Genomic DNA, 24,837 nt, shown 5'->3' on the forward strand with positions numbered 1-24,837 from the left:
CCCGTCTGTGATGACTCTTAAATTGTTTTATTTTTCTCTGAACTGTCTCCTGTGATCTCAGTCAGCAGAAAAAATATTTTTTAGATAAGCAACACTCATTTCTCAAAACAGATATTATGTCTTATTATCCCACAGGCATGTCTATGATGCAAACTGCATGCTCATTTATGGTCAGTTTGTGTACATGAAATAATCTTAACTATGAGAGTAAAGAGAAAACTGTGGTTCAGATATGTCACAAGAAAGAAGATGGCTGAGTTATTTTTGTTCTCTTCTTATGTGGCAGGTTAATACCCGTTTCACTTTTTAAATAAAATTTTAAGTGTTATCACATGTGGCTTATAATGATGCTTAAATACAGGTGTGGTTTTTTTATTAGTACATCTTTTCACTTGCTCTAAAAGTATGCCAGACCATAAAATGATAATGATACTCTGCCTAAAATAAGAAAATCCTTTGTTCTTGAAGTTATGGTGCATTTTCATATCTATAATCATTATACAATAAATACTATTCTGTAGATTCTTCACTCACCTTATCTAAAACTGATACAAATTCACATATTTAGGACAAGATCCTCAGCCCTTTTTGAACTCTTCAACCCTCTGTATAGCCCAGGAAGGATTCTCATGGGGAAGACATGGTAGGGAAGGGTTATCAGAGGCGAGATGACAAGGTATAAAACTGAGCTTGTAATAATAGCTGTAAACTGCAGGGAGATATTTGTGTAACCAAGAGTTGGATCCTTTGCTTATATAAAATTCCAAAGTCTAGAAAAATCAAATAATGTGTGGTTTCTTACCACTTAGTTATGATGGACTAGCTTGACTCTTCTGCAGGTAATACACCTTGATTAAGCCTTCTTTCATCATGATTCTCATGGTAAGCTGCACCAAAAAAGTAAAAAAAAAAAAAGCCAAATCAAGTTTTAGGAAAGAAAGTTAAACAGAGAACATTTACATGATGTTATATAAATCCATTCACTTCTACCTTGAATATTGCCCTGAATATTGATTATACCTCAAATTTTACAGCCCTAGTCCCTTTAAACTGAAAGCAGTAATGTGGAATTGGAAAAGGTCTGGAACTTTGTGGTGGGTTGGCCTTGTCAGGCTGCCAGACACCCACCCAGCCGCTCTCTCACTCCCCCTACTCACACAGGACAAGGGGAGAAAGTATGATGAAAAAGTTTGTGGTCAAGATAAACGTAGGGAGATCACTTACAAGTTACTGTCATCAGGAAAGGAAGAATTGACTTGGAGAAAAAGAATTTCATACCAGTTAAAATAAATTTGAAGAGTGAGAAACAAAGACAAATTAAAACACCACCTTCACCACCACCACAACTTTTTCCCCAGCTCAACTTCACTCCTTAATTGCCAGGTCCTCTACATCCCCCACCCACACCCAAGAGGTGCAAGGAGGATGGCAAATGCAGGGTTACTGTGAGTATATGAGAGTCCCTCTCTGCCTCTCCTTCCTTCTCACATTTTTGCCCGGCTCCAGTGTGGTTCCTCCCCATGAGCTCCAGTTTTTTTCAGGAGAACCTGCTCCAGGGTGGCCTCTGCAGGGCCACAGTTCCTGTCAGGAGAACCAGCTCCAGCATGGACACTCCATGGGCCACAGTTCCTGTCAGGAAAAAGCTGCTACAGTGTGGGCTCTCCATGGCCATAGTTCCTGTCAGAAAGGTCTGCTCCAGTGGGGCTCTCTAAGGCCACAATTCCTGTCAGGAGAACCAGCTCCAGCATGGGATCTCCATGGGCCACAGTTCCTGTCAGAAAAATCTGCTCCTGTGTGGGCTCTCTAAGGCCACAGTTCCTGTCAGAAAAATCTGCTCCTGTGTGGGCTCTTTAAGGCCACAGTTCCTGTCAGGAAAAAGCTGCTCCAGTGTGGGCTCGCTAGGGGCCACCATTCCTGTCAGGAGAACCAGCTCCAGCATGGCTGCAGTTCCGGTAAGGAGAGCATGCTCCAGCATGGGATCTCCAGGGCCACAGTTCCTGTCAGAAAAATCTGCTCCCGTGTGGGCTCTCTAAGGCCACAGTTCCTGTCAGGAAAACATGCCCCAGAACTGGCTCTCCATAGTCTGTAGTTATCTGGCATATCCACCAGCTCCAGGGTGGGGTCCTCCATGACATCTGGGTATCTATTATGGCATGTTCCTCTCCACAGGCTGCAGGGGAGTCTCTGCTCCATCTCCTGTGGCACCTCCTCCTTCCCCAGCCCAGGTGTTCGCAGGGCTGTTTCTCCTCTTTCCCCCTTCGCTCCTCACTGCCTGGGCAGCGCTCTGCCCTTTGTGAGGGACTTTCAGGGGCGCCACCAGCTTCGCTGATTGGCCCAGCCTGCAGGGAGTCTGTTGAGGAGCTGGCTGGAACCGGCTGGAACCGGCTGTGTCCAGCACGGGGCAGCCCCTCGCCTCCTCCCACAGAGGCCTCCCCGCAGCCGCCACGCCTCGCCACAGACGCCCAAAACCACCTTTCCGCAAGCGCTCATCGAAGGCGTACAGCTCCCCTGCCAGGAGCGATCGATTCGGCCAAGCCTCTTCAGCCTGGGGAGGAGACAGGGGAGCAGAGCGTGAGGAACAGGCGCAGGCCCTGGGCACCCCTTGAAGTCTTCTGGTACAAGAGCTCAGGGAGCCGTGATAACCAGCTTCAAAACAAACCTTAGGAGCTCGTTCTTCATGCGTAATCAGGAAAACCTTAAGCGGAAAATTGTTTTGGGTACTGAGATCAGGAAAGCGTCTGTGGGGGAGTACCATATCAGTTCTTCCTGTCCTTGGACGGTCTGCCCCAGCAGCCCCTGCAGACAGGAGCACTGGCTTGGGCAGACCCTTGGTCCGAACCAGAACAACCATTCTTAAGCATTAAGCAATTCTTTAAATGACTAGCAGATTTCACCATCTATGAAAAATAACCAACTTTTGGCTCCCAGGTGTACCAAAAGCCAGTGAAGCTCGAATTCTCCACAAATCTGCACAAGCCAGTTCACGTTTCAATAATTTATTAACTTAACTGGTTTTCTCCATTTAATGGAAGGCAGGAAAACTATAGAAACCAGTCATCTAGTTTCCACGCGTGCAAAGCTGATTTGAAAGAACTAGCTAACACATTTTATTGCAACTCTCTAGAACGTAAAAATCTCTGAAGGATTTTTTAGAAATTAAAAAGGAATACATTTCATTTCATAAATTAGGCAATATTCTAGTATTTCCTGTTAAATTCTCTAAACTATATAAATACAGTCAATGAGTCTCTAATCAGGACATTCACGTATGAGCGGAACGTTAAGTTCAGTGAACACTTACTTGCATGGTCGTTCAGGACATGAGTGACTTTCTGAATCATTTGTGTTATTGGAGTTATTAAATAATCACTTTCATTGTTCATTCTGCTCCTATATAAACATTTATGTATTTGGCATAAAATAACTGGTACAAGTGCCTTTATGGTCCTCTCCCACAAAGAAGGTTATCATGCTTAGGCGGAGGCAAACCACAACTATGTGGAAGACAGACATATGGCCTTTCCTTGACTTTTGGAAGTACTGTCGCATTAAAAGGAAAAAACATGGTAGATCTTACTCCTTCCTTCAGAAATCTCTGATGTCTTAGAATTATAATATAATATAATATTGTTTTCATAAGAAGGGTCTTTTGCCAAAGCTTTTCTTTGTTAAAGCATCTTGCTTATCACGTTGCTGTAACACGCAATTGTTTTGGGAGCGATATATTTTAGCAACAGAGAGACAAATAATATTATTTGGTAACAGGAGGAGCAATACAGTCAGGGTATTCCCTTCTCAATACATACCTGCTCAGGTATGATAAGCACTCACTGAAAAAGGAGAATAACTTTCTTCAGACCTGATTCCTATGTATATAGGGTGTGTAAATTTTTAGAATAAGTTAATGAAAGATTATAAAAGTATGCTATGAATGCTCCAAGGTCCATTTTGCAACAGAAGAGAAGACATACCCATGGGAATATGAAATTACTCATACGTGTATTTTTGGGTGTTGAGTCTGTAGAGTTTTCAAGTGCACAAAAGGCTACATACATTTCAAACACACAGAGCCACAATTACAATTCAGAAAGAAATTGAGAATTAGGACATGTCAAAATCAAAGCCTAAAAAAGAAAATATTAAACCTATTACAGGTACTACTCTAAAACAGAGCCAAGACAACTCAGTGAAATTTCTCTAGGTAGGACAGCAGCTGTTTGTTTCATTGAATTACAGGTTTTATAGCAACAACTTGTAACTAATTGTTTATGGTGCCTATTATGTAGATCACTATAGAGAAAAAACCCAGGTAAATAGACACAGCCTACTTAAGCAAAAAACAGGAACCAGGACAACTAAGTTTACCTGTAAGTGGATGAACTTTTAATAATATATTCTCTATATACTTTGTTTTCTGCCTAGTCTCAATATCCCTACTTTTTTCTTGCATATGAGCTTGTAACTTTAAAAAACCCTCTCTTACAGACTACACAACAATGATACTCAGATTGGTGGTGTTCCTGCAAGCCAACAAAAATTCTTTACATTTAATATGTGAGGGTCTAAACTTTTATTGGACCTGATTACTATGAAATCATAGATACAGAGCTAGCAAATAACTACTTATGAAGGTAATGCCAGTACCAAGGACATTTTAAGTCAACATTTTAACAACTAGAGCTTTGATAGCTTGCCAGAAAGTTTTTGTTTTCCCTAATTTTTAAAGAGGGTAATAAGTCCATGAAGATGCATTATGGGGAATGGATGTTTTTTGTAATCATACCAAGAGCATCAGTGGAAGGAGTGCTACATAACAAGCTAGAACAACCTCTTTTTTTCCATCTCCTCTGAAAAATTCCAGAAGTCTCACATTGCATATGGCTATGCAAAATTTTCACTGCCTTCTACCATAATTCCTTCTTATCATAATTTTGTCCTGTCCTGGATTTAGCTGTGGCTTGTCTTAGGCTTTTCTCTGCAACTCTGTTGACATCTCAGGGCTGGCTCCTGGTTCGAGATGTCTGTTTCCGTCCTCACATAGTAATTATTTTTGTGCATATCTAGGATTCCATGCTAGCATCAAAGAAATGGCCACTGGATGAGAACTATTTCTAATATACTCTCTCAGGAAGCAGAATCAGACATAATGATTACCATGTTTCATAAAGGTGGCCTGGAGTCCATATTCAGAGGTATGATCTCATTGTGATGTTGTCTGATGAAGCACAGTATCACATCCTGGAAAATGTAAGTTATGGTATCCTGAAGACAAGATTGAAATTGGACTGGCATTTCCTCCAGATGTTTCCTTTCAACAGTTCTCTTCCAAGAACTGTTTTGGTTTGGTTTTTGGGTTTTTTTTTCAAGAAATAAGGGGGTCTTATGAGTTGTTTCAAATCTGAAATATAGCTGTTGTCGCTGCTGAAAGAACATGCTCTGCACACAACCAAAACCTTCATAATTTGAGGGCTGTTTTCATAGTGTTTTTCCTGTGGAGCCAAAGGCTTTCAGCCTTAGCATCATTCGTCCCACAGATTCTAAACTATTAATTGTCCAACTTTCATCAATCATTTACCATGCCTATTTTTTGTTACAAATTATTAAAAGAAAAAAAAGAAAAAGAAAAAAGAGAGCAAAGAACACCTCCACTCCTCTCAAGATATTCAGTCATTCAAGTATTCTTGAATGGACACCTTTGGGAAATAACTATTAAGGCAGTCCTGTGTAACGTAACAGTCTCATTGTATTGACATATGCACACACGCAAAGGCTGATACAAATTGAAACTATTGTGTGTCCAAGTGATTTTGGTCTAGTGATGATAAGTGCTGTAAAAATTCATACCTAAGTACAGAACTGATGCTTCTTCTCAGCAAGACTGATATCTATGTTGGTCCACTTTGGTTAAATAACCAAAGCTTGTGCTTTTAGCTTGTTCTCTGGTTTATCTTACCTAGGAAAAACACCAAGCCAATGTTTAACTTAAAGTTGCTTTGCAGCTAAGAAATAAACCTAGGCAAAATTCTTACGGATTCTGTTCAATTTCCATTGCACCCAATCTCTTCTGTGGACATGGGGAACCTGTGGAAAAATAGAAATATGAAAAAAATAGAAACTTGCAATATCAAGAGATGGTCAGGAATTTTTCTGTGGGGAGGTTAATATGTTGAAATGGAAATTAATTGCAGGAAAAGGTTGATTTAAAGAAATTATTCATTTTGGAAAAAATGAAAACTAAATAATTTTTTATGTTGAAATTCTCTGAACATACATATTTGCTTTTCATGTCAAAATAACTGTATCAAACCTAAAATATTTGTTTTAAAAGGTAAGAATAATGAAAAAAGCTACAAGTGTGCTTTTGCAGATGGAAGACTGCAAAGACTCCATTCCAGACTTTTGCAATGGAAGACACAGAGATGGCACATGAAAACACTCTTTGTTTGAATTTGAGATGGGAAAGTTTCAAAAGCTCAGCAATTCCTTTGGGATGGGAAAAGAGGTTACTGCCCAGCTCCACTCAAAACTAATTATTTATGGTTGGATCTGATCTTGCAACTCAAAAATATTAGACAAAATTCTACAGAAAGAAAAGGATAGGCAATGCATTTATCACACATCCACATATAATGATTATTTCCAATCTTACCTATCCATAAATCAGAATGCAGTCATTAGTTAAGCTGTTTTTAACTATAATGATCTATTGTTTGCTTCTCGTAGTCATGTTGCCATAGTTATTGTCTGACAGCATTGTATGTGTGACACCAATGTATGACACCATTATAAGCTTAAATATTGGAAAGCCTGTCTTTACTTCACCCACACAAGTGTTCAAGGGAAGAAAAACTTTTGAAAAGTATTTCTTAAAAAGACATCATTTGAGCATAAAGACATTGTTTATCAATTAAATAAAAAACTGCTTCTTCTTTAACTGATTCTAAATGAAATTCAGATCTCTAACCAGAACATAAACAAAAAACAATAAAAAATAAGACACTTGCTAATATTAGCTGCTTTTTCGTGCCTCAGACTTCTGTGCTTAATTCTACTTGTCAGTGGACAAGGTATCCTCTTCATGCAAGCTCACATATATCTTGCGGCAAAGGGAAGATGAAGTTTCTTGAAGAGAATCTTACAGGTAAGTGTAACAGTATATTTGCCTTCTATAATTTCTCAGATGACAGCATATGAATAATAGATGTTTTGGCCCACTGCTATTGTTAGGGGCAGGGGGAGAAGCTTACAGAAAAACAAGGCATAGTTCTGGCCTGACCAAAGCCCTGGATTTTCCATGTTTCAGTGAATTACAAAGGTTTAGAAAATTTCAATTTGAAATACCAATATTTAAGTACTTAGACAATTTCAAAATGAAACTTTCAACTCTTTCTAATTAGGAACAGGAAATCAACGGCTGGTTGTTTTTATTGCTAATTGAGAGTCGATTTGGAGACTCTTCCATAAGCAGCACTAGGCTTACATGACGCCAAGGAGAACAAGGAAGACACAGCTGGAAGTAGGCATATGCATGAAGATTTCTGGGGACGTGTGCTTTCCCTTTTATTTGCAACACCGTGAAAGCACTCGTGATCAGTTACCCAATGTCAGCCCATACACAGGGCTTAATTTACACAAATGCCTTCCAAGTTAGGGAATCAAAAAGGGAATAGTACAGGTTACGCAGAAGAAAGCTAATGACAAGCATTCAGAATGAATATGTTCTTCCTACAGTGATTCCTTTCTTCTCACCAGCAGTGGGGGGTATCGCACGTAAGCAATGTTGACAGAGTGATTAAAGACCCAAACCATTGCTTTTCCCAAACTGAACAGCTATGGGGAAGGTAAGTTGTTTTTTTCCCCGGCAACTTCCTTTCACACCCCTTCCAAATGCAAAACCTAACACATGAAAATCTCAGCAGTAGTTATTACCTCGTAATTTTTGAAATATTAAATCTTGAAGGACCATATATGATCCTATATAGAACTATATGGTCACCTTCTTCGCAGGATGTTATATGTTGACATTTCTGGCACCAGTAAAGCAGGTTTGCTTTAATATAGCTCTTTTTAAGCTGGACTCCTCAGGACATAGGCAGAAGAGTATTTGGGCCAAGATCCCTGAATGCCAGCAGGAGATCAATGCTGGGGAAATGGATTTCTGCTTCCATTTTTAAGGGAGATGTGTAGGCTTTAACTTTGCAGACTTTTGCCACTTCACCTAGAAAGTTAAGGCTGGTGCCTGAGAAAGCTCCTAAAGCTGCAGCACCGGCTTAAACCACCCTACTAATACAACCAATACAACTGGCCAGCCACGCAGCCTATGCACTGCAAATCTGACCTAGGTTTGGGCGTTTTGCTGGGTTATTTTTAACCCAGATCACTTCTCTGATCTGGTTCACTGCTCAGACACAGAACAGTATCAGTGTAACAGAGGCAACAGTAAGATTCAAGAATGAGCAGCAAGCGATGAGGACAGTCAGATATAAGTGCACGCATCTGCTATGAAAAATGCTTGCCAAACTATGGACTAATATACTTTCTCACTTAACAAACCATCCCAATAGCTTCTCTGAAATTGCCTTAGATGGTGAACCAATGTCAAGCAGAAGAGCAAGTCACTGTGATGTTTTGCTTCTAGTGTTATTAACCCACAGAGGACTATGGGAGATGTGCTGTCCGGATTGCATAGAGGCAAGATGTTTCGGGAAGAATTTCTTTTTATTATTTCAGGATAACTTTATATATATAAATATACATTTTCTTTGTAAATACAGGTACTTGGCTTCCAGTGTTTGGTTCCACCTTTTCTGCAAGTTCTCCTAATCCCTGATAAAACTCAAGTTCTCTCTCTATGACGTCATTTTGTCAGTTTTGCATTGATTTTGCTCTCTGCCTGGTCCTGCACCTGATCGGTACTAAAACCTCAAATATTTCTCAAAATATGGATTTCTCGCACTCCAGTAGATTTATGTTCTGCTGATTTCATTGATGTCTGGTGGATCATGATCACATCTGCTCTAGCATAGTCTAGGAGACAACAGACACGTTTCCTCCTGGCAGGTGAGGTACAATACAGTTCTCATCTGCATTACATAAGCAGCTATTTATGTGCCAATAACTAAATCCCACAGCTTTACGACCTACCTTTTCCTGTCAGCTAGGATCCCTGACACCACCTCACTACCCTCTTTAGCAGTCCAGGGGCCACTAGACTGGAGGTTCTACAAAGTCATAGAATCGTAGAATCGTTTAGGTTGGAAAAGACCTTTAAGATCATCGAGTCCAACCATTAACCTAACACTGCCAAGCACACCACTAGACCATGTCCCTAAGCACCACATCTACACATCTTTTAAATACCTCCAGGGATGGTGACTCAACCACTTCCCTGGGCAGCCTGTTCCAATGCTTGACAACCCTTTCAGAGAAGAAATTTTTCCTAATATCCAACCTAAACCTCCCCTGGCGCAACTTGAGGCCGTTTCCTCTCGTCCTATCGCTTGTTATTTGTGAGAAGAGACTGACAGCCACCTCACTACAACCTCCTTTCAAGTAGTTGTAGAGAGCAAACCAACACTCCCTCCCAATTTGGTGTCATCTCCAAACTTACTGAGGGTACACTCCATCCCCTTGTCCAGACCACTAATAAAGCTATTAAACAGAACTGATGCCAATACTGAGGCCTGGGGAACGCCACTTGTGACCGGCCGCCATATAACTCTCCCTATAAGTCCCTGTAACTTTCAGCAGTGTCCCTCTTGCCTCAAACTCTCCCAGCAATTCTGGTCTCAAGAGACTGTAATTTGTCTCTGAGTACCATAAGCAGCTTGCATACGTTTACCCCTTGCCTATATGACAATCATTGATAAGCTACAACACCAAGTGTGAGGAACAAGTCAACTAATCAAGGGTTAGAGTGGGGTTCTCCCAAATGGTTAGAAATGCAGCTGCAAAGAGATTGCTCAGACGCAGTCACATGGTTCCTGCACCAGCTATTTGCAAAATGATAGTATTAAGATTGGTCTTGAGAGACAACAGAAAGAACAGAGATGTTTAGGACATAAACTTGCAAGGAAAAAGGAGTCTTGGAAACCGTTCCTTTCTCCATCATTGAAGGGATAGAGCTTTGTGGCCATTTTTGTGTATAAGAAATAAACCCAGGAATTGTAATGATCTCTTGGAGAAAAGCCTAAAAGTCCCCCAAAACTGGCTAAGTGGTCAGGGTGGTGGTGAAACAGTGTTATGACTTCCCACCAAGTAAACCACAACTTAGCATTTCAGTTTTGAATCATGCTTGTTTTGCCCCTTTCAGAATGACGGTGAAAACTTCTTGACTGGTAGAAATGCAGATTCACAGCTGCTGTTGATTGTTGTAAGTCCTTTGATGTCAGTAGTTGGAAGGAAGATGAATAGCAGCTGAGGAGCTGTTTAACTCCTTTACACGAAACAGCCACTGCTCCACATCAGTGTGATCCAGGGAAGCCCTCTGATGGTTCTAGAGATGAGGACTTAAAAAAAGATACACTGCTGGCTGACTGACAAACTTTCAGATCTTGCAATGTGCTGATCTCATTCCAGGAGCTACGCATCTGCACGCGCTTAGGATGACAAGATGCATCACTCCTGTGTTGCCTCAGTGTCCTGCTCTGGTAGTTGCTCAGCATTTTGCAGAAGTGTTAAACTTTTCACATTTCCACCAACCGACTGGAAATTAAAGGGGTTTTTATTCCAAGAAGCTTAAAATGCCATGTTCCGAATTTCCATTAGGGGATGGTACTCTACTGTCCCACAGGTATTTCTAACGTGTGTAATATTCGATAGTTGAAATGATACTGGATTTGTCTTCCAGATACAATAAGTAACCTTTGTAACTAAACCTGTCATTTGGAAGGAGTGCTTATGGTCGTGTTCCTCTGGCTCAAAACACCGTTGCGCAGAGGTCGCCCCTACACGTGGATTGCTACAGCAGCAGGGAAGCCCGAGTATTCAAGGCAGCTCAGGACTGGGCCCTGCTGCTCGGGCACCAGTTTTGGGACTCAAATACCCCCCGCCAGGAGGGGGTGGCAGGGAAGGCCCCCTCAGCACAACGGCTGAGCTTGCAGCACAGGGGTACGGGGGTTTTTCGCTCCATCTGAAAGGAGGGCGCAAGCCTCGCCACACAGTTTCCCGCCCAGCAGAGGGGCCTGCGCTCGGCTCCCCGGCCGGTGCCCAGGGCAGGAGGGCTTCGGCAGCAGGAAACCGCACTGGCTGGGCCCGGGCACTTCAGGCACAGCTGGGGCGGGGAAGTCGGCGGGGAGTTTTTAGGAAAAGCCTGCCCGCTCCCTTCCCCCTCAGCCGCCGAAACGCTCGCCACCTCCTCCGCGCCGCCCTCGGGTCAGGTGCGAGGGCCTGAGGTGAGCCCAGCCCCGCCCCTCGCTGTCCCGCCAAGGGCGGGGGTCGGGGCGGCCGCGTCCCACAGGGCCGTGCCTTCCCCGCGGAGACGGGGTCCCGGGGGCCGTGTCCCCTTCCGCAGCACCCCCGTGGGCGCGGACGGGGCGGGGAGAAACCCGACCCCCGCCGCCCGGGAAGAGAGAGGGGGCTGCCGCAGGGCTGGAGGAGGCGGCGCGGCCAAGCGACTCCCCCATCCGGAGGGGACACCCCCAGCCCGGGCTGCGGGGAGCCCGCCCGGCCCGGCCCGGCTTGGCCCGCCGGTGGCAGCAGGCGGCGCAGGGCGCGGGCTGCCGCCGTCCCGGGGCAGGGCAGGGGCGGGGGCGCGGCGCTTGCCCTCTCGCCGAGCGGGGAAGCGGAGCGAGGCGGGAAGCCGGCGCCGGGCGCCCGTCTGTCTCCGGCCGGCCGGAGCCATGCGGAGCTGCGGGAGGGTGAGCGGGTCTGCGGGCTGGGCCGCCCCGCTGCTCCTGCTGTGCCAGTGCCTGCCGACGGCGCGGCCCTACAACCTGGACACCCAGCACCCACTGTTTTTCCGAGGGGGCAACGGGACCCTCTTCGGGTACTCGGTTCTCCTGCACCGCCACGGCGAGGAGAAGTGGTGAGTCCCCGGCCGGGCCGCCCCCGCGGGGGCCCGTTCCGCCCGTCGCGCCTTCTCCCGGCGCTGCCGGCCGCGGCCCCTCACGCTGCCGTTTCTGCCCCGCAGGCTCGTGGCGGGCGCCCCCCGGGCCAGCTGGCCCGCCAACATCTCGGTGGCCAACCCCGGGGCCATTTTCCGGTGCCGAATCGGGAGGAACCCCCGCGGGCGTTGCGAGCAGCTCCAGCTCGGTGAGTGGGCGCTGGGCCGCGGGCGGGGAGACCCCGGCACTGGGCCGCGACGGGGCCCGGGCGGGCGGCGGGGCTGTCTCCGCCGCGACGGGACGGTGCGTGGCCGCCCGCCCTGCGGGCACCGGCGCTCCTCTGCCGCTGCCTTCAAGGCAACGGGCTGCGGGCCGTTTCTCCTGGGTCCCTTCCAGACTAAACTGGCGGTTACCGCTCGCTAAAGGGCGAGATCCGCACTATTGTTGAAGAGCAGCAGCGGTGGCCCTTTTCTTCTGTAGACGGAAAGAAATGCACAAAACTTGGTTTAGAGAAGTCGCGTGTGACAGCTCCCGTTCCCACAGTTTTCTTTTGCACCTTTCGGCACCCAGCTCCAGCGCCTCGTGAGAGTTTCGGTCTGGCGCTCGTTCTTCTCAGCCGAAAGCTCGTTCAGCTCTCGGAGCAGAGGGCGACTGTAATGAGCTCAGAGATGGGGGGTGGAAGTATGTGCCTACATCGTCTTCTGCAAAGCCTTCCCCTCGTAGAAGCCCCCCTAAAGTAACTCTGAACCACAGTCGCTTTGCAGATGGGTTCTCCCTGCTTGCAGATTTGTTGAAGAATTGAGTTTCAGGGGAACAAAGCTATTTTTGACTGAATTTTTCCAGCTCCTGCATTTAACCTAACTTCTCTCTACTTTCCCTGTCCCCATGCTTGGGAGATGTAACTGGGTGCACTTATCCAACTTGCAAGTGTTTGATACTTACTGAAAAGGAGAACACTTTGCAACGGGTTGCCATGAATATGCGTGAATTGCTTTGGGCTGTGTTCTTGTCCCCCTTGCGTACAGTACCGTTCGTTCTGTCCCTGTGCTATTGCATAGAAAGCTTCCTGAACTTTCTATCCTGCTGTGACTGAGACCATCCGATCCGTTAAAACGATGAACTTGCTGCTCAGTAAGGATAAGAAGCGCGGGAAAGGGTTTTCAAAATATTTGAAACCAATGAAAGCGATAGCACACCACGAACTGATGGGCATTCCGGGCAGAACACAGCATTCTGTGACAAAAATGTTAAAACAATTATTTCTCTACACATCTGTACATAACACTTAGAATTGATGGGTTCTATCTATTTTTTTTCCTGCAGATAGAAACCAGAGTTATTTTTCATAACTAAGCTGCAAAAACCTAAGATATTTCAGTAGTGCTTTACTTGTAGCCATATAAAGAAAAGACAAGCAGTTACTTGTAGAAAGAACTGCAATTAAACTTATTCCAGCCCAAGTAGGTTTTTTAGGTTTTTTTGAGTAATTTCATTCCAATATTAGATCTATTGAAAAACAGATATTTTTTGATATTTAACAAAAAGCTTTTCTTCTCCAACTGCTTGTTTATAAAAGGAGGCTTGCAAAAGTCAAAGGTGTCAACTAAAGTGGTGAAATAGCATATGCTAAGAGGCAATAAACCCCTACACCTGGATTTGAGGTAAAAATAGTCCTTCACTGTGTGGGGGAAGGAAAGGAGGGGAAGGGTAGAAGGTTTCAGGTCCTTTGAAAACTACATACATCTGCAGTACTTCTCGATTTACTCATTTAGCCAGTGGAGAAACAAAAGCTCTAACAAAACTTGATGGGCTTTTTCTCAGTGGCTTAGGGGATTCCAAATGAAATGATGCAAGTGAATGAAAATATTTATGTGGTTCCAAAAGCTTTAACACAGCTTCTATTCCCAGGGTTAGAGGCTGCAGGCTACACAATGATGTTTGCTGTCTTGTCCTGCACTTTTAAATTTTTTCGCAATATTTGTTTCCCTTAGTGTTAGATGACATCTTTACATCATTAAGGTATGTCTACAGTATTTCTGAAGTTAAATAGATACTGAAAAGAAGTGCTCTATTGTAAAACAGGTCAATGAGGTCAATGAAGAAGCCAAAGGCAGCTGTGGTACATGGGTTGTAAATGAAGTAGGATAGTATCTGAGGTTTGTTAAGCCTCTGCCATCCTGCTGAGCGGTCACAGAAATACACAAGGGAACTTGCAGTTGCAAAGCTGAACTTAATTATCTCTTGTCTAACTCATTCAGGCTGTCAGCAACTTTTGGATGTAATGGTTTTATCAAGACTGTGTCTTTCAGTGACCTCCTCGTTCTTCTGCTTGGATTCTTGCCAGTGACAAGTTTAGGTTCTGGTCTTGTAGAATCCCTATTTGAATTTCCTTTGAAAAAATGTGCAGGGATATATTATGTTGCTGGGACAGACAAACTGAGAAATAGCTATTTCTATCTTTCTCTTAAATACTTGAATTCACAATTCTTTCAGTAAAAGAATCTTTGCGGTAATAAGTTTCTAATTATGCGTCATAGAAATATAGAGGTGACAACAGGCAATAGAATTGGGTTTTTCCAAATGTTGGACCTCTGTAATAAATGGATGTGAATTACTAATAGACATAAATAAGTTAAAACACTTTGTTGCTGTTTTTCACTGAAGTAGCCTTGAAACTGGCATAACTAATTAATGAAGGATTCATGCACAATTAGGAAGTCTCTGATCACACAAAACTGCTGTTGTATTTTTTTATGTCACACGTTCCTATCTGCCATTTTAGTAAAGAAAGGGTTGCTGGGAACAGTCTTGTGCTGCAGTCATCCCAGCATCTGGAAATAACTCATCCAGGCATACTTTAGGGAATTTTGATGTTGCTCAAAGTGTTGCAGGGGCCTGGGCTGGTTTAAGAGCCAAGAGGAGCCATGAGATACCCTAGGAAATCTTTGTCTTCCCAGCCCCTCACTGGCATTTTTAAATCTCTCTCCAATTGTTGAATAGAGGACAAATGTTTTGAGAGTTTCTTTTCTAGTTCTAGTACTTCTGTCAGTAGTGTCAAGTATTCTCGACTGCTGATTTATTTGTATTTGGTGTATTTTTAAATGATGACTTATGTTGGATGCAGAGGCTTGTGATCAACCTCCAGATACAAATACAATGCTTTAGGTTTATTACTTGGAGCACTAAGTGTCCGTCTCCTACCAGTCTTTTAGTCTTTTGAATTTCAAGACCTTGCCAACATCAGTTTGGGGTAGTCATAGATTATTGCAGAGGGACTTGAACAAAGTTCTTTAGATGTTTTAACCTATTACATTTTGGACTTGCAAAACATTACAGAAGTTCTTCAACAAAAGTGCTCTCAGATTTGAAGCTGAGTGATTTATTGGCTAAAAATACAGAAAACAATTTATAAAATTCACCATCCATTGGGGGGAAAAAAAAAAGTTTTAACTATGAATGTACACCATAAATTCAGTGCATGTAGTTTAACATATGGCCAGAAAGCTCTGCTCGCAGTTTAAGGCTTCCATCCATCCTTTAAGTCCCTGCTACAATTAACCTATGAACAAATTGCCCTCTAGCTCCCCCAGCTGAATCATTACAATGGAAAAGTGAACACTTAATGGCTTTCCCTGAAAAGCTGACCTGTGTTTGTTCAAATTTGATTTCAGTTAAGTTTTGCCTTTGGTAGCTTGGCTTTTTGATCTCACTCGCATTGATCCTACCCTGCCAGTGATCTCCTTTGAAACAGCCACACTATTCCAAGGAAGTCAGGACCTTCTGGACCCAGGTCTGTTACGGAGCTGTGGAAACAGCTGGCACTTCAGTAGAATGTTTTGGGTAGAAATGGTTTGAGGAACGTAAGAGGGATAAGACCTATCAAAACCCTGAAAAGAGAAAAGATTGCCCTGGACAAATGAAAAGAGTCTGATGAGGCCCTGACACCTAGGAGCAGAATATCAGTAGAATTCATAGTTTTACATAGTTTTAATCAAGTAGCAACAGGATCAGAGGTGTTCTGGGAGGATAAAAAGCATCATGGGAGGCTGTTGAGCATGGAAAGCACTGGAGCAAGTTATATAAAACTGGTTTCTCAGATGACATTGCAAACATCTGTATCAGAGTCCTTGAGGCCAAAGCTAGAAGTGGCTTTATAAGTTGTGACCTTATTTATATGCGATTGTGCTGTTTCTGTGGATGCATGCAGTGGGGATTATAGCAGAAGTGTATCTTCCAGCTGTGTAATGTACACAGGCTGGGCAATTACTTATCTCTCGGTGACTTTATGACAGCGCATGCTCCTTTTCCCCGAGGCAACCAAGCTGCCATGTCCTCTTGAGCTTATGCAGTACTGCGGCGTTGCTTGTGCAGAATACAGCATTTTCTCTTCTCCTTTGAGAAATCTTTTACAGTGTCATACCCTGAGCAGGGGCTCATCATGGTGTCTGGGATGTCAGGCTCGTGCTTCTCTCACCCACAAAGGCCTATCATTTTCAAGGTAGTTTAATACCTGTCAGTCAGAGAAAGAGAGGAGACATAAGACAGCAGGTCAGCAGAGGGCCAAAGTGAACCTGAATCAAGAAGGTATGCTGTAGCCAAGGAAAAGGGCAATACGATCCAACGAGCATGAAGGAATAGTGGTGTTTTTTCTTGTTATGGACCCCTGAAATAGGCACAGGAATGAAGCGTTAAGATGAGCAAAACTTCCTCTTATCTTTCACATCATCATTATCTGGTCTTGTTTGACTTACTGATAGAAAGCCTCTTGAGATCTAAATTTATGACACTGGTCTTCTCCACTTCCTCCATTTCCTGCAAATCCTATCCAGAGGATACACTTACGCTATAATCCCCACTGCATGCATACACAGAAACACTATAAAGCAAGTCCCAGGTAAATCATTGCCATAAAAGAATGGAGAACATTGCTAGAAGGGAGTTACCAGAAGTGCCTTTTGTGATTTAAAGGAGGATTAATTCTTACACATGGGAGTGTAATGGAATTTTGTTTTCTGAGGAGATTTCAATCAGATTAACATTCTCTAATTCATGCAAACCATGGAAATGTCTCCCTTAGGAAGTGAGGACTTCTACGTGACATAACTCCAGAATTAAATTCCAAAACTAAATTCCAGACTTGTGTCTGAAAATGGTATATATTCAGTACACGGAAGTTCATGTCACTGACATTAGCCAAGTAAGAGAATTCAGAAGCTTATTGCTTAAACCTCAGTAACTGACAGCCCGCAGAAAAATCAACTTCTTTTTAGTAGATTTTTAAAGTAAGGTATTTTACTTCATGCTTGTCTTGAAGTAAGAGCCCACATGTTGTTAATTACTGTTCCTCGGGTGACCTACAGGAATTATTAAATTACAGTAACATAAAATCTCTTGGCCCAAAGACAATTGAATGTGATGTTACTGTGAGTGCTAAGGCTGGTTCCTGTTTACTTGGATTTTGCATACTATTTCCTTGATGTCTTAGGGAAAGGCACATGGGGGAGGAAGTGGTAAAGAAGAGATGAAGGAGGGTCAGATGCCTCTTGGCCCTGTGAAGGATGTTATTTTTGAAAGAAAGTAGAATACAGTTGCAGTGCGCAGGGTGTGTCATCCTCTCTGCAGTATGTTGAGGGGTTCCTGACTGCACTACTCTGGTCTTTCCATTGGAGCAGGGAGAAAGCGTGATGTTTGGAAAAAGAAGTGGAGAGGCAGTATGGAGGCAGAAGAAATCAAGGCTCCAGCAGCTTCTTCAGACAAGTGTCAGTTGATAGGCCTGTCACAAAAGAGTAGGGAACAAGCTCTGAAATAAGGATGGTTGTTGGGTTTTATTCCTACAAATGCTGCTTCTGACATTTTCTTAACACGTGATAAAGAATTATCTTGATTGCATTAATCTGGAATTTTATCTCAAAAAGTCCATGACATCCTAGGTATAAAGTCATTTAAGTCAGCGCTGGTTGTGAGAACATATGTAGCAAAGCCCACAATCCTTTCTCCTGGCTACTAAGTAGACTGGGTATTATCCCTTTATTCCGTTTCCATACTTAATGAATATTGTGCAGTTGTATGCCCCGTAAAAGGAATTCAACAAGTCCACTAAATTAGGAGTGTATTTATTTGAACTTTCTAATGCATTGGGCAGTAATACATTTCAGCTCTGGGGCGAGCACGGTTTTGGGGGGATGATGGATGCGTTTTCCTCCCGGACACGGTCGCGGGCAGCGTCGGTACTCTGCCGTCCGCCCTGGCGCCCTCTTCTGGGTAACGAAACCCCTTAAACCTCAAAAGTTTCGGGCTCACCAGTAGCTGCATTGACTCTGGGAAAGTCTTAAAAATTATGCAAAAGAGCTTGTTCAAATGACATCACGTGTTTCCTTATTTTATGAGAAGTTTTTTCATAAACTGTGTCATGCTGATGCATAGAAAGTACTGGTTCAACAATTTGATTAATGCTTATTCATACGACCATCTTATGAATGAAAATCTTGCTTTATATAACTTAGAATACTTCTAAATGTGTAGCTTTTCCTTACCATGTGTACCATTACTGCTTTGTAGAAGGATGCAAATATTTGCTAACTTGGCAATACGGTAGCCTTTTCAGGGAGTTAGAAGAAGTCTCACTATATTCTCTAAGGCTTTAAAATTAACTCACCTAAAGAAAAAAAAAAAGAGGGCTACTGCTAAATAATTGCAACAGTGCAAGGAGTACACAGGACATGCATACGGAGTGGTTTGACATCCCCAGTAGAGATTGCAGTTATACATCCTTCATTTGATAGCCATTTGCAGTAGAGATCATTTTAAGGTCTGCTACCAATAAATATGTGGTTGGAGAGATGCTCGCTTTAGGCAGTACTCGGGGGTATTACTTGTGTTTCTTACGAACTTCTAGGCTGAAGAACACTTGCAAAGCCAGCCCTTCATCAGATTGAATGTAATGTCACTTTCTGTCTTCATTTCAATAACGATGGAGAAGCAAATCCTTACTGCCAACCTATCATGTTCAGAACCAGTGTGCTCCCTTTGGCTACGTGCAATTGTACTTTTGTTCAAGAAGAAAGTGAAAAGTCTACATGGCCTGTGTAAGACAGAGACCGAGGTCAGGTCCACCAAATCTGAGTTACTCCAGTCTCCCCATAGGGTTCTTGGCTGCTTCTGTTACTCAGCACGTGGCCCTTCAGCTTGTCCCGCTGTTCAGAGCATTGGTCTTTGTGTCCTAGGCAACCCCAATGGAGAGCACTGTGGGAAGACTTGTTTGGAAGAGCGTGACAATCAGTGGCTGGGTGTCAGCTTGTCGAGACAGCCAAAAGAAAATGGATCTATCGTTGTATGTATTAACCGCTGGAACTGCACATCTGTTTGTCAGACTGCCTTCACCGTTCTTGCTTCTGTGTCAAACACCATATTTTTTTTTTATCCATAGGCTTGTGGGCATAGATGGAAAAATATCTTTTACATAAAAAATGAACACAAGCTCCCATATGGTATTTGTTTTGCTGTCTCTTCTGATTTTCGAACTGAACTGAGCAGAAGAATATGCCCATGCTATATAGGTAAGCAGAATGCTTGGATCCTTTACAGGGAAGGGTAAGATACATAATTATATGGTGTGGAGTTTGCTCTGAGCAGGCTTTCTTCAGCCAAAGATTTGAAGATTGAGTGCTGATCACACAAGCCCAACTTATGATGTAAATTTGTTAGCAAGACATTTATCACTTTAAAGAAAAGCTGCTTTCAAGAGGCAAAAGAAGTAGTTTAAACAAGGCATCAGAATACTTGCTCCTTGGGCTGGATCACCGAAGGATGTGTGCTTCTCAAAAATGTCAGATGTCCTTCCTTCCTTTACTCTATCATTTGTTTGCTCTGCGCAGGAGAGTGCTTCACAGCAGAGCAGCAGTAATACCTGCAAGTGGTTCTTGCCGTCCACTCCTTAGCCTTTGATACAAAGCTGCTGTAGTTCCTTGACACAGTGTGTGTCCTTGTTCCTAACTTGCCTCCTGACAAGGCCACTGCTGTGGTGTGAGACTTTAGTGGTCCTTCCTCAGAGGTCTGCAAGAGCAGAATAAGAGTCAAGACCTGAAGCTATCAAAGGAGTCCATCCCTGCCTTCCCTTTCATACCTCCCTCCCATCCAGGAGAATGATCTCGTGACCCTACCCCTTGCCAATACAAGGAAGAGTTGCCAATCTGGCCTTTGCACGCAGACCGATAGAGTAATGCTGTCAAATGTCCCGCTGCTGGCTTTGGAGCCTTACAAGCATCGGTGAAATCATGCTTTTATCTTCGATGGCATTTGGGTGAATACATCTATGGATGAGGTGAAGGGGGAGCCCTGATGGGAGGCAGTTAGCAAAGAAAAGCAGGAAAAACAGCTGGCAGAGTTGGATGTAGAGACAGCTGCTAAAGACGATAGATACCGGTATGTCTCAGGTATCCATAACACAAGCCCTTCCTACAAAGCCGTAGTGGAGCATCAGGGCAACTCGTATCAAGATACATAAGCCTGTCAATCAGATTATGCCTGAATTATACACAGAGTGGAAGAGGAGAATTAAGCTTATCCATCTGTGCTGCTCAAACTATTCGTGCTATTTCATTTGGCATATTGCTTTCATGGAACAAGTTAAAAGGAGAAGTATAGCCTTTAAAGTCACAAGATTTCAAAGGCAGCTGTGATCAAGTTTGTTACAGCGCTATATTGAAGCTAAAGGCTATACAGTGAAAACCAGTGTTTTTAGTTTTGTTACAGAACTGAAAACCAACATTGTTTTGTTCTGTTTTTAAGTTGTCTCAGCTTCTGTTGGAGACCTGGTAACAAATTCTGAAACTACATGCTTCTCATCCTTTTTAATGTTTCTTGCCCATTCCCAGATCATGTGCGAAAGTTTGGAGAAAACCATGCATCTTGCCAGGCTGGAATGTCTAGTTTTTACATTGAGGTGTGTATTAAAGATACCAAACTTCTCCATAGAAAAATATATACTTACATATATGTGTATAAGTGTTTATGTAAATGTAAACATTAACACTGACTTTTTTTGTGGGAGGGAAAAGTCAGACTTTTCACATTTCTTTTTAATTGAATCTTGATAAGGCTTGCATGATAATACGCAACTAATACTTCACTTTTTATTCCCAAGAATACTTTTACACCTTACTAAATCCAAAGTTACTTTTCATCTGGAAAAAAGAGCACGAATATGACAAAGTATGAAGTTTTATTATTCTCTTTAAAGTAATCTGTTCTGATGTGATGTTAACACTAATAACTCTTACCTTCTTGCTTTACAGATTAATATTCTGTATTATTTAATCTCCGTTTCACCCTAAGATTATGATTTCTAAAAAACTCTTTTGAGAAAAGAATATCCTGTTTGTTGCTCTCAAGTTGTTCACAGCTCAAAGTTTTTAATAACCATGTTTTTAGAAAGTCTGAAAAATGTCTGTGATCTAGTGGTAATCCACTACTACTGAGCCAGATGCATCTCCAGTAGCATTTCATTGAGTTCACAGGAGATGTAAAGAAAAGCACTTGACTTGCTTTGCTTATCTTCATGAATATTTAAATATGAATAACAAGGCTTTTTTTTATTTTTCTTTTAGGACTTAATTATAATGGGAGCCCCTGGATCATTTTATTGGACTGGTTCTGTTTTTGTGTACAATACAACTGCAAATACAATCCATGCTTATACAGATTCAAATAACCAAGTGAAATTTGGCAGTTATCTAGGTACTTAAAAATATTTAATACTTTACAAAAATGTAAATCAAAGAATTAGCTAAATAGCTGATCTTGAAGTGAGTGCACAGTGTTTATCAATGATTTCTTTATTAATCCCAGAAGCGATGGTTCTAAAGATGTGTTCTGATTTCCTTAAATATTTAATTATAAGGCTTCCTCTCCATTCTTTTTACATGGAAGCTTCTCAAACATTGCATTTCTGTTTTTATCATCTCTCCATTGAGTTTCTATTATTTCTTGATTTAGAAGGTAGAGATATGATTCTGATTAGCAATGGTTTACACTTCACTGTTAAGTCTGAAATGCTGCCAAGGGCCTTCATAGCAAAAGACGTAGTGATGTGACATATAACAGAAATATGAAAAGTTTGTTACAGTGAAAGATGCAAGGAAAGAAGTCTTAGTTGCAATTAAGTCAATAAGGGGAAATATGCTGTGATCTTAAGAGACAGGCTTGCCTCCAATTGTGATTTTTTAAATTTTTTTTTTTTAATTCCAACCATATCTTGGTCTGGATACATGAGAAGGCAAACCTAATCTATGAATGTCTGCGAAGAAAGCCATGAAACTCCTACTCATATATGTATATCCAAGTAATTAGCTGAATTTAGTGCTAGAATTTGTACGGTTTTATGCGAAGAACTATCAGCAACTTTAGTTTTCTCACTAGGCACTAAGAAAAGCTCGTCTGTCCTTCCTGAACTCCTGAGCAAGAATATTTTTGCCCGTGACCACTGGTTTTTGCATTTTCCCATTCATACATCTGGTTCACGCGGATAAACATTTCCTGTTTCTGATTTCACTCTTTTGGCAATAAGAAGCAGGCATACATTATGAAATACGAAGTGGCTAACACTTCAGAATTCAGTACTGAGCCTTGCAAAGGCTGCAGTTGGGCTCTGCAGGGAAGTCAAGCAGAAGAGATGCTGGATGGTAAAAGGTGATCAGACACCCAGATCGCTGTGGTTAACCAGTAACGTTTCTAACCTTTCTAGGACAAATGAAAAACTTCAGAGAATGCTTACTCCAGCTTTCCAGTAACAATCAGCAGAAAACAGATTGTACCTGTCTGGGGAAAAAAGCTCATTCCAGATTTCTGCTCCAAGAATAAGAGTGAGAATTTCTGTAATGAATGAGTCAAGTGATAGGTAGCCAACAACCAGATACAGGCAAATGGGTAAAAGCTTGCATTAAGGACTGTGCAGGGGCGGCCTTCCTGCACACGTGTGGTCTCTTCTGGTTCCCTTGACCATCCAGGACCTGAGATCAGCTGGAGTTTGCTTCACAAATACTTCTCCAGTGACCTGGTGCAACTGTGGCAGCCAGCATGCTGGCTCGGCAGAGCCATGTGCCCTCTAAACCTGCCTTTTCCACAGGAAAGTGAAGAAAGAGACCATCGGCTCACCTGTGTGTCTCTACAGCAGTAGCTGTGATAAACCTTAAATCTTGCATTGTTCCGTGCTACTTACACCTCCACTTTGTTCCCTCATAATAATACATAATGTGGTTGAAAGAATGTGAAGGTGCCTTCCATTTCTCAGCTTCTGTTCTGTCCCACCTTTGGCATTTTTTAAGGCCAAAATCTATTTAGGGTTAATGCTGTTAACAAAGTGGGGGTTTTTTAAGTCCACCTTTGCTTCTCCCTTAAATAATGAACAAAAATATCCTTACCAAGTGGTGGACCAGAGTGTAATTCAAGCACATGACCACACATAATTATCTATTTACACTATCCTTCTTCTGGTGGGGACTGAGAATTTGGCTTCTTTATTTACATTTTTCATTAAATTGTCAAAGAGGAATAACTTACAAATTTGAGATTGTGGGAAGAGTGTGCAAAAGTATTGTAACATTTTCCAGAAGTCGGGAAAAAGCAAACTGTTCAAGTACCAGACAACTAAAATAAAGAAGGAAGTTAGAAAGAGAAGCTGGTAATACATGACTTTTGGTAGTATGTCTTTGACAACTTCAGAGTAACTTGGAGATTAATAACTGACTTCTTTAAAAGGAATTAGAGAAGTGTTTCAAATCGGCTGGGCCTGATGAAAGAGTAACCTTAGGCACTTAACAAACTGCCTTAAAGAAATCACAAAGTAATACACAGTTTCTTTTAGGAATCTGAGAATGGCAAATGACATTTCAGAAAACTGAAAAACCGTACTAATGGTAAAGAGGAGAGAATTCTGGGGTGGCAAATAAAATTTCATTTGACTATGCCTTTAAATTTAAAGGGTCAATTATGTGGTTTCCCCCCTGCCAAAGATTTTATACCACGATAAAAAGAAGGACTCTCTGATGACTGTACTTTTCTTGGGTGTGTTTGGCTTTTTGGTCTTTTGTTTGTGGTGGGTTTGTTGTTTTTTTTTTAAAGTTTATTAGAATTACCATCGTTTACACTTCAGCAAAAGCAAAATAACTAGGAAATAAAGGTCAGAGGAGGTAAAGTAAGGTTCATCGACTTAAGCTTAGTTTTTTGTTGAATAAGCAAAAACTAGGTGTTGACCTTTAAATGATAAATTGCCTTGTTCACCTCTTTTAGCTTAAAATAGGAAAAGAAAAAGCTGGCTTAATGAGAACTTGAATTCTAGACAGTTGTCTTCACAGATGAAGGATTTAAGGCTTGTTCTCATCTGATCCAAGATGATTTTTCAGTTTTCTCTGCATGCTGTGAAAATCAACAGTCATTCAGTAAATGCAAGAGTAGCAGAATATGTTAACTGTCTTCCCTGTTTCAACTTGGCCATCATGTATTTTGGGAAGAGTAAGGGTGACAGATCAAGGCGTTCGCCTTCAGTTTGCGGTTCTGTGGCTGGACGACTGCACCAAAATGTGGTCCTGCTTGTTAAGAGCTGTCTGCACATACAGCAGTGCTTTGTTACGTGGGTTCATCTACAAAAGCTGATGCAATTCTTGTGGCATAACCAAGCTTTTGCTCCCGTTTGTTCCCGACGCTTTCGTGTGGATGTACCCGCAACGCTCTGTGTGTGTGTGCATGGATATGTAGCACTATATTTCATTTTTCCAGTTATACCAATAGTCAGAGAGTA

The 24,837-nt window shown here is 42.4% G+C and overlaps 1 protein-coding gene across 1 annotated transcript in view; it reads left to right on the forward strand.

The window, feature by feature from the left end:
* Positions 1–11,840: 11,840 nt before the first annotated feature.
* The window catches only part of ITGA4 (integrin subunit alpha 4), a gene marked incomplete at both ends in the record, with an annotated part of 36,400 nt that continues 23,403 nt past the window's right edge, over positions 11,841–24,837 (forward strand). Inside the window, 6 exons of the mRNA XM_082001816.1 lie at positions 11,841–12,025; positions 12,131–12,252; positions 19,268–19,374; positions 19,471–19,600; positions 20,918–20,985; positions 21,650–21,779. Of these exons, the coding sequence (XP_081857942.1) occupies positions 11,841–12,025; positions 12,131–12,252; positions 19,268–19,374; positions 19,471–19,600; positions 20,918–20,985; positions 21,650–21,779 (742 nt within the window). The remainder of the gene's footprint in view (positions 12,026–12,130; positions 12,253–19,267; positions 19,375–19,470; positions 19,601–20,917; positions 20,986–21,649; positions 21,780–24,837) is intronic.

Source organism: Phaethon aethereus (assembly GCF_964289735.1).
Source record: "Phaethon aethereus genome assembly, chromosome: 6".
Lineage (NCBI taxonomy): Eukaryota > Metazoa > Chordata > Aves > Phaethontiformes > Phaethontidae > Phaethon > Phaethon aethereus.